This window comes from Chlamydotis macqueenii, chromosome 21 (genome assembly GCF_036417535.1).
Source record: "Chlamydotis macqueenii isolate bChlMac1 chromosome 21, bChlMac1.mat, whole genome shotgun sequence".
Taxonomy (NCBI): Eukaryota; Metazoa; Chordata; class Aves; order Otidiformes; family Otididae; genus Chlamydotis; species Chlamydotis macqueenii.
The window spans coordinates 6,710,465-6,726,152 of NC_141576.1; the positions used below are offsets into that span (position 1 = coordinate 6,710,465).

General features: G+C 37.6%; 1 protein-coding gene across 5 annotated transcripts in view; it reads left to right on the top strand.

The window, feature by feature from the left end:
* Nucleotides 1-333: 333 nt before the first annotated feature.
* The window catches only part of PRDM2 (PR/SET domain 2), a 72,435-nt gene continuing 57,080 nt past the window's right edge, over nucleotides 334-15,688 (top strand). For 3 of the 5 annotated variants that reach the window (XM_086764433.1, XM_086764429.1, XM_086764427.1), the window contains exons 1-2: nucleotides 334-429; nucleotides 8,101-8,174. In XM_086764433.1, the coding sequence (XP_086620559.1) occupies nucleotides 8,166-8,174 (9 nt within the window). In that variant the 5' untranslated portion in view covers nucleotides 334-429; nucleotides 8,101-8,165. Of the gene's footprint in view, nucleotides 430-8,100; nucleotides 8,175-9,931; nucleotides 9,975-15,183; nucleotides 15,251-15,688 lie in introns of all 5 variants that reach the window. The other 2 variants (XM_086764430.1, XM_086764431.1) reach the window with 2 other exon arrangements.

A 15,688-nucleotide genomic window follows, 5' to 3' on the forward strand; every position in this document is an offset into this window, starting at 1 on the left:
GATTTTTTTTTTTTTTCTTTCGTTTTCAGTCAGAAGCGAGAAAACCACCTCCCTTACGGGGCTCCATTGCTATGAAAAGAAGAAGAACAGACCGAAAAAAGAAATAGGGAAAGAGAACTTGCTCTTCTCCACAGCTCATTGTCTGGGATGAGGGTGGTGGCTGGAAGCCGCGGTGCGGAGGCCGACTCCGGCGGGCGGGATGAGCTGAGGCGGTCTCGGGGAAATATTGAGGGGTGAAAGGGGTGCGGGGAGCTGGGGGGCGGCCCCGCTCCGGAGGGGGTCCCGCGGCGGGGGGACCTGCCCGCTGGCCTCCCCCCAAACGTCACTTCCGAGGCTGAAGACAAAATGGCGCCCGGATGGTGCCGGAGCTGAGGCCGTTCCGCGCCGCTCCCAGCCGGGCCATAGGCGGCGGCAGCACCAGCGGCGCAGGTGAGAGGGAAGCGGCGGAGCCCGCCGCGCTGCCCGCGGGAGCCGCCGCGCCGGAGGGCGGGACGGGGCGTGGGGGCGGTGGGCAGAGCCAGCGGCGCGGGGCCGGGGGCGCGGCTGGGAGAGGGGCCCGGCGCGGGAGGAGGGAAGGGTGGCGGCGGCGGCGGGGCCCGGCCCGCGGAGGAGCCTCCTTCGGGGGGGTGGAGCCGCCCCGGTGGGGGCCCGGAGGGAGGTGGCGGCCGGGGGCGAGGGAGCCGGGGCCTCAGGGAGGGCGTGCGGGCTGCAGGTGGGAGGAGGGAGTGCGGGCAGGCAGGTGCCTCCTGGGGAGAGGGGGTCCGGGGCGTGTAGCGGGGGCGAGGGAGGAGGATGGCGGCGGAGGCCCTTTGGAAGAAGGTGCTCCATCCCCTGGGCTGCTCTTTCAGGGTTTTTTATTGAAAATGCCTCGGAGGTGGCAGCTGGCAAGGCAGAGCTCTATAACCGCTGCCAGCCTGATGTTCAAGGCAACTGTTCTCTTCCAAGTAGTTTGTAATACTCAGTCTTCAAAAGTTTTGGCAATTCACATGCTTTAAAGCTCGTTGCAGATAACAGCATCTGCCACGCTGCGTGAGAGGGGGCTTGGAGAAATTAATCTCAGAATTGGTTTCCTCACTGGAAATGCCCGTCCTAGGGTGTGTCACATAAATCGGAGATTTCTTTATGATGGTGCAGTGGGGGAGAATGTTTGGGGTGACAGAGAAGATTTGCATGTGAGACATTTAGGACAGGTAAAGGGTGGTATCTTCAAGTACATTTTATGTTTGAAGCCAGAGCAGCGTGTGGAGCATTGCTGATACCCGCTTATGAGAGAGTTAGCTGAAGTCTTCAGTAAAGCTTCTGGTGGTTTCAAATTCATATGAAGCTGTAAATTTCCATTTTCAATTAGTAAAGAAGACTTTCCATTGTTTTCAACTGTTGAAGAAGGAAGGGAAGATGTTGTGGTTGTACCTGCTGTCTGATCATTCAGTGGCAAAATAAAGATTTTTCTTATTTTACATTTGAGTAATCAACAATGGACAACTCTTGAAAACAACAGGACTGCTTGCATTTCTGATGCCACTCCAGTTTGCTGTTCCCAGCCAATGCTCTCGACTTTGGGCGTGTTATTTGGATGCAAAGTCTTTTTCAGGTTATTCACTCACATTAAGTAGTTTAGAAGAACTGGAGATGCACAGCAGTGTGGTATGTAGTTGTTATGTTGTTGTCTTTTGACACTTACCACACTTTAATAAAATGATGAGCGTGTTAAGAATTCAGGTATGCTTCCCTTGGCATAGACAGAGAGGCCTCCAGCTCTTCAGTTGGTGAAACCTGTGACGGTGAATCAGTGATAGCACTGGCACTCTTTGGATAGAGAACTCCATTGTTGATAGATGGGAGGGACTGACTTTTAAGAAACAAAAGAACTAAGGGACTTGTGGAGACAGCCACAAGAACCATGCAGTAGTACCTGTTGGTTTTCAAGCATATAGCTCCCAGGATTTGCTAGGGCAGAAGCGTCTCAACAGCAGGTCTGCTCGTGGCACAGACCGTAAAAATAAGGCCAAGTTTCACTTGCAGTGAAACCGTAGTTACATTAAATAAAAGGCAAATCATCACTTTGGATAATATCTTAGATAGAAATGCAATGATGAGTATGATGTTTGGGGATTCCTGAATTGATGCTTGTTTAGTGTAGGTACGGGGATCTGAAGAACAGCCTTCTTCCAGAGTAGCGTGGAAGATGGGAGAAGGATGTTGAAGTACTTACGTACGTATGTATAACCCATTCTTATTTTTCTGCATGAATATTTGCTTGAAAATGGAAAGGAAGTAAAGCAGAAAGTCAAAGCAAACTACTATTTTTTTTTTCTGTAAAAACTAAAATGGCTCTTGAAATCCCTTCTCCAGTGCAGCGATGTCCCTGTTTCAGTGTTTTACATAAGTGTCTTGATCCTTACGGTAAGCAAGTAATAACATATAGAAAGGAGATCTGAATATTGTTGCTTACTAGGTGGCTGTCTGTTGAAAAGAGAAGTTTAGAGAGATTTAGAGATGACCAATGTGGTAATATGTTTCTGTATCATTGGTATCCAGTGGATAGTTTATTTGCAGTGTGCCTGCAAGACCTTCAAATGAGGATCTGAACCAGAAAAAAAAAAGATTACTTTATAACTTATAGCAATAGCGCAGTACCTTGGTCCTCATGATTCCTTTGCTTACTGGTGGAGTTTGAAGACTGCTATTTTTATGGTTTTTATTAGGGATTTATAAACAACTGGAGTTCATAAACTCCTCTGTGTTGAATATCTGCATTGGCATACCTTTTTAAAATACTACAAGGACAGGTATGATCTGATACTTAACATCTCCCTCCCGGTGAAATAATTTTTTTACCATTGTATTTTTTTCTCTGATCATATTCTTAGCTGAAAAATATTTCTTCTTTGCCTCTGTACAAAATGTGCTTGTAGACAAAAAATAGGAGGCTGATTCCCATACTGTAAAAAGAAATTAATGAAATGAAATTCTTCACATTGTAGTAAATCAGCAATGTATTTGTCTGAGAAAATTTTCATTTGAATTACTGTCTTTGCAAGTAAAATTAAAAGATGTACTTATGCCTGAAGATTGGAATGGTATTTCTGTGTATTTGCAGTTGTTAGAGACTTAGTATTTTCTGTTGCTTCTCTTGACTAGTTGCTGTTTAATTAATAAACTCAGGTTTTACTTTTATGCTGGTGGTTTCTTGGCATGGTTATCTAAACTTTTCTGAAGCCTAACAGTTTATTTGGTTACATGGCGGTAAGCAAAGCCTTTTTTCTTAGTGGACAATAGGTGATAGATTTTAGTGTGCAGAAAATCATTGTTTGCCCACTTTTCCCCTGTCCACATTCTAGCAATCTTGAGTAACTGAAAATATCTTTGCAATTAAGTGCCCACAGGTAGTGCGTCTTGTTTCTAATAAATATTTTAATCTTTCAGAGTTATGAGCTCTTTTTTTTTTTCGGCAAGCTTTGTTTCACTTGAATTGAAAAAATGTCCTGATGTTAAAAAAAAAAAAAGACATAATAAAAAAATCATCTGCTGCCACTAAAAACTAAAACAAAGAAAAAGGCAGTTTCCAAAGCCCTGCAGTGTCCCAGCCTGGACCCCTGGTCATTAGGAAAGCAGGCTGTTGAGATGTTCAAGTTTTGTTGCTGGTTCTGTAATGAACGTGTTTTAATGGAGCAGTGACGTAGTGCATGGCCCATTTTCAGCCTCCACAATAGGATTGATACCCTTATGCCTGGCTTTTTCTTTCTCTGAATTGGAAGCAGCATTCTCTTTCAAAGTGCTTTTTGCTTCTGGGTTTTTTTTTTTTTAACTCCAAATACAGAAATGATGACTATGGCTTATAGAATCAGAAGATAGACTCTTCAGTAAAACCTAGGAATGATTACCAGAAGTACCATCTAATTTAGTTTGAAAAAGATGATCTGGAACATTGTTTTTGTATAAAATTACTTGCTTTTGTTTGCAGACTTTATTCCCAGCAAGTTGTGGGTTTTTTTTTCTAAGGGAATATTTAAAATTCTTAAGCATAGAATTCAGAAATAAGGTCGAAGTGTTTTTTGTTTCAAATGTTTGTTTTAGACTGACCAAAGTGTTTCCTCAACTAGAATGCCTTCTATATTCTTATTTAAATAAATATAAATTGTTGCCTATCAAAGAGCCTTTCTAAATACACTTTTCTGAAACTCTGAGATTGTATGATGCAGTAGATTTTCTTTCTCTTGTGTTTATGTCCCGGAATCTTTTATGTCTTGAGAAAGTGCAGAGTATTTTTGTACTCATGAGCTGCTGTAGTAGTTAGTGATTTGAAATAAATAATGATTTGGCAAGGTTTTCTGGAAATTAATTTTTTAAATTCAGGTTACTGTACTGGTAAATGTGCTTCATTTTTTGCCATAGAACACTTATCTTTTCTTAAGGACTTCAGTGAATCTTCAAGATTTACTGCTGTAGACGTTATTAACAGTATTCAGGTCTTTGACTGAGAGATGGAGATACATGTTCTTGTTGAGTTTGGAGGAAAGGTTTAATTGAAATAATTGTTTCTTCTATTTGATGAAGCTGCTGATGTGACTTTTTCCAAGTTCTAACACAGTTTTAGACTACTGCTAACTTTAAAACTGATTTAATGTCATCATCATCAATTCTTTAAATTTAATATATCACAATTCCCCTGCTGACAAATCAGAGCAGTATCGTTTTCTTTGGGGCTTTCCTGGAAAATCTTGCATTGAACTTGACTGTATGTGTGTAGCCAAGAAGTCAGTAGCGTCTGGAGTGAAAGCTTGTTTCTGCTTGCAGTGACTAGAGTAAATAGGTTGTTCGTAGCCATTGATCATACGAGGAACTAATGTTTGTGCTGTAGTGCTAGAATTTTGTTCATATTTTCTTGTTTTTCTTGAAAAAACTTTTCTTTGTGCACTAGAAGTTAAACCCCAAATTTATTGTTACAGATACTTTGTCTTCTGTTCCTATGTCACATTTTATTTAGGTGGAAAGAAAACTAGTCACTGTACATAAGACTTAAGATTGTATATAGTCTTAATTTTTTTTTTTTCCAGTGCAGTTAATCTTTCTTTCCACATGGTTGAATTCATTTTTAACAAATAGGTAACATGGGGGAATGAAAAAGTGGGGAAGTATTTTCAGGCATTTTTTCCAGTTAGAGAGCTCATATGTGTAACTTGTCAGAACAACAGGTATAAAATTTTAAGATTAAATGTGTTATTTAAATTAATAGCTTTATAAATACTTTTTGAAGCTTTTGCTTTCCTGCAGCTTAATTTCTCATCTAATTGTATTTTATGTCACCTGGTTCCTCTGGTAACTTGTAACTAAGAAAGTATAGAGCAGTGTAGTCTGTTAGGGATCTACCTAAACTATGTTATGTGGACGTTTAAATACATCAGTATGTTAATAACTACCATTGAGAGATTTGAATAGAACCAGTTCTAGAAAAGCTGAATAAAGTATTTATAAAACTTTTAAAAATACTAGGCTTGGTTTTTTGTTTTCAAAACAGTATTAATTCTAAGCAAAATAATTTTGAATTATTATATGAAATACAAGAAGAATATATTTCTGCTGCTCAAATGAAACAAAGCAAAAGAAAAAAGTTTTGGACTGCTTTTCAAATTTTTTACTAATTTATTTAACAACTTGGGTAAGAAAGCTCAGCTTGACAAGACTTTCCTTTAGCGTTGACCCCTTCAGCCCATCACTTACTGATATTTACTTATCATCTCTCAGATTCTTTGTGTTTAGTGGCTGAGTAGTGACGGTGTTGAATGTTTGCTTCTGTAAGTGCTTTAAATCCTTATTGTCCTCACATATCTGGGGTTCTGGTTAAATGCCTTCCTCGTTTATTCAGTGTTGGAAATCACACGTACTTCAGATGACTGGCATTTACCACGGCGTAACATATGTACGCTGCTTACAATAGGAATTCTAAATCGGTTTCCGCAACCTTGATAGAAAATGGTTAGGTGAACAGTTAAGCCCTTGTCATTGAGGGACTGATAATCTTCCCGGAGAGGGAGGAGAAAAGATAGAAATAGGCAGCTGGAGACCATAAACACTTAAACTCGTATGCTCCAGCCATAGTAGCTCATCAGGCTGTGCTTTAAAATCTTGTCAATAAAAGGTTTTTACTTTTGTTTTCTTTACATTAGTAACCATTTTTTTGTTTTGTCACAAGTGTAGAAAACAAGACATTTGTTAGTAAAAATAAGTTGTTTTTCACACTATGAAATGTTTTGATGCCTCTCTTGCTATCCAAAAAAATGTCATTTATAAATTGACATTGTGTGGGTATTGTTCCAGTGAACAATGAATACAAGAGCACTGGATTTTTCTTTGTTCTTCAGGCCTCATCTCAAGTACAGAAGTTTATACTGACTCCAATTTTTGCGCTTTCTTCAATCAGCGTTTCCATGTGCTAAGGTGACTTTCAGCAGATGACAGGCAGAGTGGATCAAATTTCAGAAACTATTTGCCTGAAGCATTTGCGTCAAAATGTCTGAAGTACAAATCATATTTGTCAGGGGGGGAAATGAGTTAAGATATCAAGGCTGAGGGAGACGAAGGGTATGTGGAAGATGCACGAGGAACAACTGTGTGCTAATGCATGAGGAGCTTAGAGCCAAAGGGATGTTGTTGCCGTGGCAGGTTTAACATTCTCAGGAGTGACTGTAGCTGGTAATGAGACCTGTGGTGCATTCCCTACTTATTCTGCAGTTTCTTGGTGTTGGCTATGTTCTCCTTCAGTGTTAGAGAAGATGTTAGAAAATCAAATGCTTGGGATGTATCGTTCCTAGGAACTGATTTGTATTTCACAGATGTACTGAAGTAAATGAGAAATTTGTAGTAGTACATTCCAAAAGGAATGCGTTTCTTCAGGTTTAAAAGCTGTGCAGGTCCCATAACCGGTCTTTGCTGGAAAACTGGAAATCCCACAGAACCAGTTGCAAAACTGGAACTGAAATACAAATGTTTCAACTGTTTGTCTAAATGCTAATCTAGTATGGAAATATCAGGGCAAAAGGAGTTAATCCTGGAAGAGCTGTATACGATAGAAATAGCCTCTTCAAGGAAATTTTTCCTTTTCTTATGGATTTCTTAAGCAATGCAACATTTGTGTGAAGCTTGGCAGTATTTTCCCTGTTGTTATGCAGCGTTAAGAATTCTTACAGTGCAAAGATGTGAAGGATTACATGAAATTTATTTGGAGTATATTTTACTTGAATGTATTTTAAATTAAATGTTAGTATTTATGCAAAGTACTTAGTGAAAAATCGGTTAATCATTATTATAATAAGAAAACTAAAGAAAAGGAAGAAATGGCAGTACTTGAGTAAAGTGCTTTAAGTGATTAGCTACTAGTTAAAGGGTGGTGTTCATTTATTGGAAATTCTGTATGACAGCAGGAAGGATAATGTTTCCAGCAATAATGCTTTTTTTGGGTATATATTAAAAAAAAAAAGTCAGTTGATGTACTAAACTGTTAGATATGACATTGTTCTGATTAGTTTTGTCTTAAGTCATGAGTTTCTAAATTTGCTGCCTACTTGAACTAGGAAACCTTTTGTAATCTCAGGCTTCTGTTAAACAAGAATGCCAAGTACGTTTGTGTAATAAAATACCTTAATAAAGGGCCTAATTTTAAGGAAGAATTTCCTGTTTCTAATAGAGGAGAGTGGAGACTGAAATGCATGCATTTTGTTAATTTGAAAGCCATTTAGGGTCTTTCATAGTGCTTTGATACTAAAATCTAAAGAGATCTGACTCCTAAACTTCTTAAAAGTACTCAATCTTGAACAAGCTAACGTGTTTTAAAACCCAAATAAGACTACTTGAGCACATTTCTGTTGCATCGTCAGTTAAAACTGGGAGAAAGATTAATGAGAGATATCTATCTTGAAATTGTTCATATACATTTGAGCTATAATCATAAAACTATAGCTTGGGGTCAGAGTTTTTAAATAAAGCAATATGCTGCTTTGTGACAAATGCTTTAGGAAGAGAAACTACAGGTCTGTGTGTACTTTCAATTCAGTTTAAATTTGTAGGTAAGTACCTGTTACAATTGTCTGTTTTTCTTTTTAGGGCTCATGTAAACAAAGAAGTTTCTTTGTTGTGTGTATCTTTTCAGAACACAAAAGGAATTCAAAATGAATCAGGTGAGTATAAATGTAAGACTTTATCAAAATACTTAGATGTTAGAACAGTTAATTATTAATAAGAAAAGTAAATAATCCGCTAAAAAACCCAAATGTTCTTTAAAATCTTCAGTGTCATTAAATCTCATAATCTTCCTTTCCACAACATGTAAGCTTGTGAGATTTGTTTTAAGTTTTTTTGTGTGTGAATTTCCTTTAGCAGCATGCAAGTTATTACTGCTGGCACTCTTCATCCTGAGGCTTTTGGTAATAATTCAACTCCTTAAAAAAGTGGCTTGAAAATTGAAGGCTTCCATATTTTATTTTTTTTTTTAAACCATTTTACCGTTTCAAATGTGCAGTGAACAATCTGTCACAGAAATGGGTTGATCAGGAAGTTTAACGCTTTTCTGGAACTCTTAAGCATTTCCCCTGGAATCAAGTGAAGATACTGGGAAAGCGCATTTCTTTTGTGATGCAGTACTCTACTATATGGATGCAAGAATGTCCTGACTGGAGGATGTTGTTTTAATCAACAGTGTCAAGTGTACATGATTTTATTTTGCGTTTGTCTATCCAAGTAGGTATTATACATCTGTTTGTGTATCATGCACAATTGTTATTACTTGGAGATGTTTATAGGAAAAGTACATGTTGCCTTAAATTGTTCTTACAAGTACTTCTCTCTTTGAATTATTTTAAGACGTCCCTTTGGTGTGGGAATGTGAATGTAGGATATTACACTAAAGGAATGCTGCTTTTGATTTGCTAAAAATGTTATCTATGAACAGAAGCTTTTAAAGCCAGGAACAACCATCGTACACAGTCATGTAAAATGCTTTTTAAACTTTTTTTTTTATTGATACCTGTATCTAATTAGCGCTTTTATTGCCCTTTATGTCCTTATTTGTTCATCATCAGCGTTGAATACAATTAGCACTTTGCAGAAGTATGTTTTCACTACAGCTGTAGAAGTATATACATAATATAAGGAATTATGGTGTGAAATTGGTTGGTGGGTTGTGTCCTGTTGCTTTTGTCCTCCACTTTAAAGTGAAAAATCTTCAGTATATATATATGTGTGTGTATTTAAAAAGTAAAAAGCAAAATAAAATCTCTATCAGAGCCTTGAAATATGTATGTGTAGTACAATTAACATTTGCATTAGCACACTTTGAAGCATTAGTAGTCTAGTTTGGGGTAGCTAGATTAACTATTGCTTCATAATTTATTTCTATTGAGACTTGAAATTTTTTTCCCCTGCAAGCTTTGTTTTGAATGCACTCAGTGGCATGAAGTGAACAGTTTATTGCTGTCTGAGTAGTAATCCTGCTTTATTCGTTGTTCTGATAAGCTTTGGATTTTGCTAAAATTCTGAAAGCTGTAGATCCTAACCTTTCATTGTTTCCATTGACTGTTTTCTTCCCATCTGTGTCTCTGTGTCCCCTGGTGTCCTGTCTATTGTGATTTCTCCCCACCTCTGATCTCTTCCTAGAACTTAGAAAGATTTCTGTGCTCTATCGAAATAAAGTCTTCATCTGTCTTATTGGACTGCTAATATTGCTTGTGCAGTGCTGTGATGCATGTCATCTTACAATTAAATAATGAGATGACCCTGCCTCTGGGAATAGCTACAAGAGCTTAGAGTCCTTCTTGGTGTTTCTGCCTTTCACATTTAGTTTCCCAAGTGTACAGAGCTTGTATGGCTTTTTATTGTTTGATTACCATTCATATTAAGTGTGTATTTAGCATCAACCCTGTGGTGTTTTTTCTTGCAGTGCCCTTGTCATTTCATTCACTGTTGACAAGTTGTAGTGCCAGGTCTGTATAAGAAATGTTTTTGCCTGATGCCAAACATCTGTCAAGTGTTTTCTTCTCGTATTTCTTTCATTCTGCTTATCTCTGCTTTTGGTGTGATTTCAGTGACCCTGAAGCTAATTGGGCTATTGTTAAGTTATTTTGTATGAGAAGATTGCTACTTTTGTTGTTTATCCCATAGAAATCTTGAAGTAGTTAAGGAAAACCTTTTCATAAATACTTGTATTTCTTGTATTAATGAGAAGAAGGATTTAAAAAAAAAAAAAAAAGGAACTGTTGTTGGAAATAATATTTTTGGGTTTCTTGGAAGATTGCTGTCTCAGATTAGACGATACATATTCTATATCTGTTTTAAAAAGAGATCTTCCTTTAATATGTAAACTACTTCACCAGAATATGCTGAATAATTTATTTAAAAAAAACCAAGTAGGCATGGGGTTTTGATTGGTAGCATTTATGTCATCTCAGACTACGTTAAGATAGAGTAGTATGAAGGTTGTGTGCTACCTGGAAAACTGCGTGGGCAATTATTTGAAAAATGGTGAGGCATATGTTAACAAATTACACCTACACTTGTACTAAAACTCCCTGCCCCGATTCCTTCTGAATTTTTCAATTATTATTTCAAATATTTCCAGTACATCTTTAATTTTAAAGGACACAGTGAAATTGTTGCAAAGAGGAGTAGCCAGATAAAGTTCTTGGATGAGCCAAGACTTCTGCTTCCAACTTATCTTTCTTGTGCTAGCAGGCTACTAGCTTTAGCAGTCTTCCTTAGTCACTTCATCTCCCTTTCACAACTGCCTCTTCTAACTTCTCTGCAATATCCCTCTCTCTTCCGTGGCATCCTTTCCTTTATCTTTTCCTTTATCTTAATCCTGTTTCCACCAAAACATGACACTAACTGAATGTTTGACATTCATTACACCGTTCAGGATGACTTTTTTTCGTTTTTGCTCTAATCTCTGATCATCTGTAAACATTTTATTACTGATACTGTTTCTACTCTGCTTAAATAGTGCTTGTAATATTATAGTCTAATTTGTGGCTGGTCCGTAGGTACAATTATATTGAAAGTGATGTGAAAAATTGCTTAATCCATGTGTTGAGAGGTGCTGTCAAAGTGATAGGACTCTGAATTCGATGCAGACAGGAAAAGATAGTTTTAGTTAAAGCACGCTTTTAGCCTTCAAACAATTTTTTGGCATTGTTCTTAAGTCACTTCACTCTGGCTGATTTGTATGCTAGCAATTTAATATTTCTCGTGAACTTCACAGTAGGAAGCTTAAAAGTGAAATAAGCTTCAAGTGCTTTTGTATTCAAAACTTCAGTTAAATGCAAGAGTTGGCACCAGTGCACTATCTTTATCAAGAGGTGAATTTTTTAAACAAAAAAATAAATTTAAATTTTATTAAGTCTTGGTGGAAAAGTGATTGAAATGTAGTATTTCTTCTTTTTGTAGACAGACATTCCTTGGGGACAAGTTGTGATCTGGAAGGTGTTTTAAGTAGCTACATTTAAATTGCAAATAAAATGAGATTTGCACTGATTTGACTGCATTAAATTATTGTTTATTTTACTGATTAGTATTTGGTTACTTATTACCATTCGTTTGAGATGTGAGATGTATTGTTATGTACTAGGCCATATCCAATTCTCTGGTACTTTTGAAATCCATTAATACTACAGATGTCTGAGTGTTATGTTCTCTGAACGTAGCTGCTAGTCTTTGACTTATGTAGGTAGGTGCAAAATAAAGTTCTGATTGTGTATTACTCCGAACCAATAAACTTCTGAAATGGTAGAACAGTTTTGGGATATTTATGACTATTAAGGAATATCAGAGGATATGACACAGTGCTGTACGCTTGTGTCTAAATCAGTTGAGTCTGATTTTTAAAGTTTTGGTAGGTTAAAATTTATTTGCAGACTTGAGATTTTTAACAGCTTATCTAGCTATGACTGTAAAAAACAAAACAAAACAAAACAAAAACAAAAACCAAAAAATCAATATGTAATTTGTTAGAAACCACTGTGGAACATAGACTTGGCTCTCCCCTAGTGAAATCATGGGGTAATGTACTGGAAGCCTGTTTAAGTTTCTCTGATATGCTGAGAAGTGTGTGTTTCTTTTGTCTGATGAGACGTGGCTTCTTGCATATCAGTCCAAGGCTAACTAACAGATGTCTGGAAATCAGACTGCTTTCATCACTGTTTTTCCTTTTGGGTTGTTGGAACAGCAAAATACAACTTTGCTCTGCTTTGAATAGCCTTCAGCTATTGCGGCTAAAGGATAAGGGTATTTCCCTCCCCCCTGCCCCTTGTCTCTTCGCGCTTTCGGATGGGAAGGGATTTCTGACATTCTATTCCTTCCATGGTTTCCAGTTTGGGGGTCTTTCTCCCCTACAAATAGCTCTCTAGGATGTGTCTGTGCAGCTGTTAGGGCTTACCAAGGCAGCAATAGAATAACCTTGCTATGACTCCAGTTTTATCATTTTTCTCGTTGTTGCTGTTAAAGCCAGCAGAAGACGTGCTCTTGTTACTTAGCTCAGCCAGTCACACACCTGAAGGTAGAGAATAATTGCCACGCGCGGCACTCTCACAAAGAGCGGGTGCTAGGGAGAAAAGGTTGAGAAGCTTTGTCTGTTTTCCTTTAGAGATAAAAACCTTACATTTGATAGCATGTAGGGATGCATTTAAGAATATATTTCCAGTAAACTTTCAGCATAAAATATTTCATTAGTGCTCAGTGGAAAGTGCTCTGTGTGTTACTCAGTGTGTGAGATCTGCTATCATATCTCTGCTTTATGGTTGCGTGCAAAAGCAAGAACCGTTTCCAGACAGCCCGAGTTTACTTGGGCAACTGCCGTGTGGCACAAGTTGTTGTTATTTCTCAGTTTAACATCTTCTAAAGATTATTCGGAGCTTAAATATAGCATCCTTCATATCGGAGTAGTTTCTGCCATCACCCCAGTGTTTGTTTCTGACCAGAACGATCAAAGCTCGATGTCAGAGGGCAGACACTTTTTTTAGGGCTGTTGCGCGTGGTTCAACATATGCGCAGTTCTCACCAAGCGCGATTCTTTCATAATGTGGACGGATTTTATGGGAAACTGTGCATGCTTGTAACTTTGAAATTCTGGCCATTTTAATCAGGAGTAGTGTTTTGTTGATTATAATTAGGTAATAGAGCTAGTTGCTTGGTGACAAGTATGAGTAGTGTTTACTGTTGTGTTATACAAATAATAGTATGAATAATACTATAAGCAGCCTATTGAACCTTGTAGGCTCCTTAAAATTGAACTAATCGCTTATTGACATTTCTAAATAATTTATTAGCTTTCTGTTGCTTTTCAAACTTTAATATAAAAGTACCTTAAAACCGTTTGTGTTAATTATAACCTGCTGGCTAAGGATTCTGAGATGTTGACCTATTTAGGAATTAGGATTAACATTTAGGATACTGAAATAATAACCTTCGTGACATTATTTAAAACCTTTTATTCTCTCTAAATCTGCTTTTGGCTTATTCTGTTTGTTGCAGAGCGGGAAACTTGACATGCAGATACCTTAACGTCGATCTTTGGAGTGAAGTGGCATGTTTGTAGATTGTAAATAGAGCAGCAGCAGGACAACAGTAGACCCAGTAGTAACTCTGTGAAGTACATTAAAATCGAAGGTTCATCATGTCAGCTACTCTGCCGGGAGGGTGTTATGCACATTACTAGTCTCCAGTACGTGGAGGGTAGCTTGCGTCTGTGTGCCTCACGTTCAGTACTGGGTAGTACAGGATATACCCATGTTTATGGCAGAGCAGGTGGTGTATCCCAAGTGCAAGGAGAGGTTAGTTTACTGCAACATCCTCGGTTCGATAGGTAAAACAAATAATTTCTCATTTTTGTGAACTGTGTGCACTTCCCAGAACTCGAGTATGGTTTTCTCCTTAAGTTACTGTTTGGTCTTTCTCACAAATGGTACATTTTCATGTAAGGCAATACCAAAAGCTATTTTTAGTTTGGTTTTTGGGGACAGATTGGATTGAGTATGCCTGGAAGTCATCATTTGAAAAATGGACAGAACGAATTGCTAATATCTGTGAAGTTATCCACAGCGTGGTGGGTAGCTGATGTTCTGCCTTTGCGCTGTATTTCCAAAGTCATCACGTGCATGATTCTAGGCAAGTTATTTCTGTTACTGACACTTTACATCATGCTTTATTTCTGCGTAGAGGGATACGCAGTTGTTTCACTCGGAATTTTTATGTGCATGTTTAAGAAATTGCATGCGCAGGTCTGGACGCTCAGACTGTAAGTGCTCTGGAGCTGGAATTGCCCTTTGTTTTGAAAGGGAGATGTCCTTATACTCTCAGCTGAGATACCAGTTAGCTTTCCTTATGAACACGAATAGTACAAAACTAGGGTATACTCAGGCAAATTGCAGTATATCTCAATTTTCACTTGAAAGAATTGAAGGTTTCTTTCGAAAATATATAGAAAATGGAAAATGCTTAGAAACATGTGCTAAGTACAAATAAATATTTTTAGAACTTAACTTTTAGCATTTAATTTCCTTCCTCTCTATTAATAGACGTACCTTTAATAGTTATTTTTTTTTCCTTGCTCTTGGCCACCATTACTTTTTATGGACATATTTATATTAAGTTGAAAATGAAATGGATGGTTGATAGAACATAAAATTTTTCCAGTCATCCTTTTCACTATTGCTGTCAGTTATGATAAACATAAGCTACATGCTGCACATCTGAAGTCGGTTAATCAAGCCTATATGATTTTACTAACCCTTACTGAAATTTACTTGCTGAGAGTCATAATGGAGAAACTGCTTTGCAGGCTCAAGCAGGTTTATTTGATCCGCATTTGTTCTACATTTTAAATGGAATTTGCAGGAGGTGAGTGCCTAGGTGTTAAGTAAAGGTAGTGGAATGCAGTTACTAATGCTTTAGTGCAGAATCAGTTTGCATTGTAACTCTGTTTTAGGGGCTTTTGCCATTTTATTCTCTGTAGGAAACCCAAGATTTAAAAAAAACTGTCAGTAAGATGGTTATGAAATGAAATTAAAAACCTGCTGTTCTTCCTGTGTTCTGGCTGTTTTGCTGCATGCTGTTTTAATTGATATATTTTAACATGGCAGTTCCCTGTCCTCTCGTTACTTTAATTGCCAGTAAAGTGTTTCAACAGTATTATTTTGACAGATGATGTGTATGTCCCGAAATACTGCTATCAACTTCTCTCATCTTCTGACTGTTCGGTATTCAAAAAGTAAGCAGCCAGCAAAGATGTCTACTAAAAACATCATGTGTTGCTCTTAAATATACTAGTCTTTCAGAAGTAGTCAGAAACATTTTCTAGCAGAAGAGAACATATTTAAGATCTAGTGTACAGGTGAAACATAAAATAATGAAAATTTTTGGGCTTATTTTCAGAAAAGATTAAGTCAGAATGTTAGATTAGATCTGTTGTAGTTTCTGTAATTTAAAGGGAAAAATTAATCTACCAATTTTACTTTTTTAATTGAGTTAGACTTTCCTGGCAGGATATGTAAGAGCTACTATGTTTTCATGCTACATGGTGGAAAAAATTGTATGGTCCAGTTTAAAAACAGGATTAAGAATATTGTTTACAAATACATTGTATAGTTAGAGTAATTCTAATGCTTCAGTAGAATGTTTAAGGAACTGGAGATTTTTATAGTGGTAA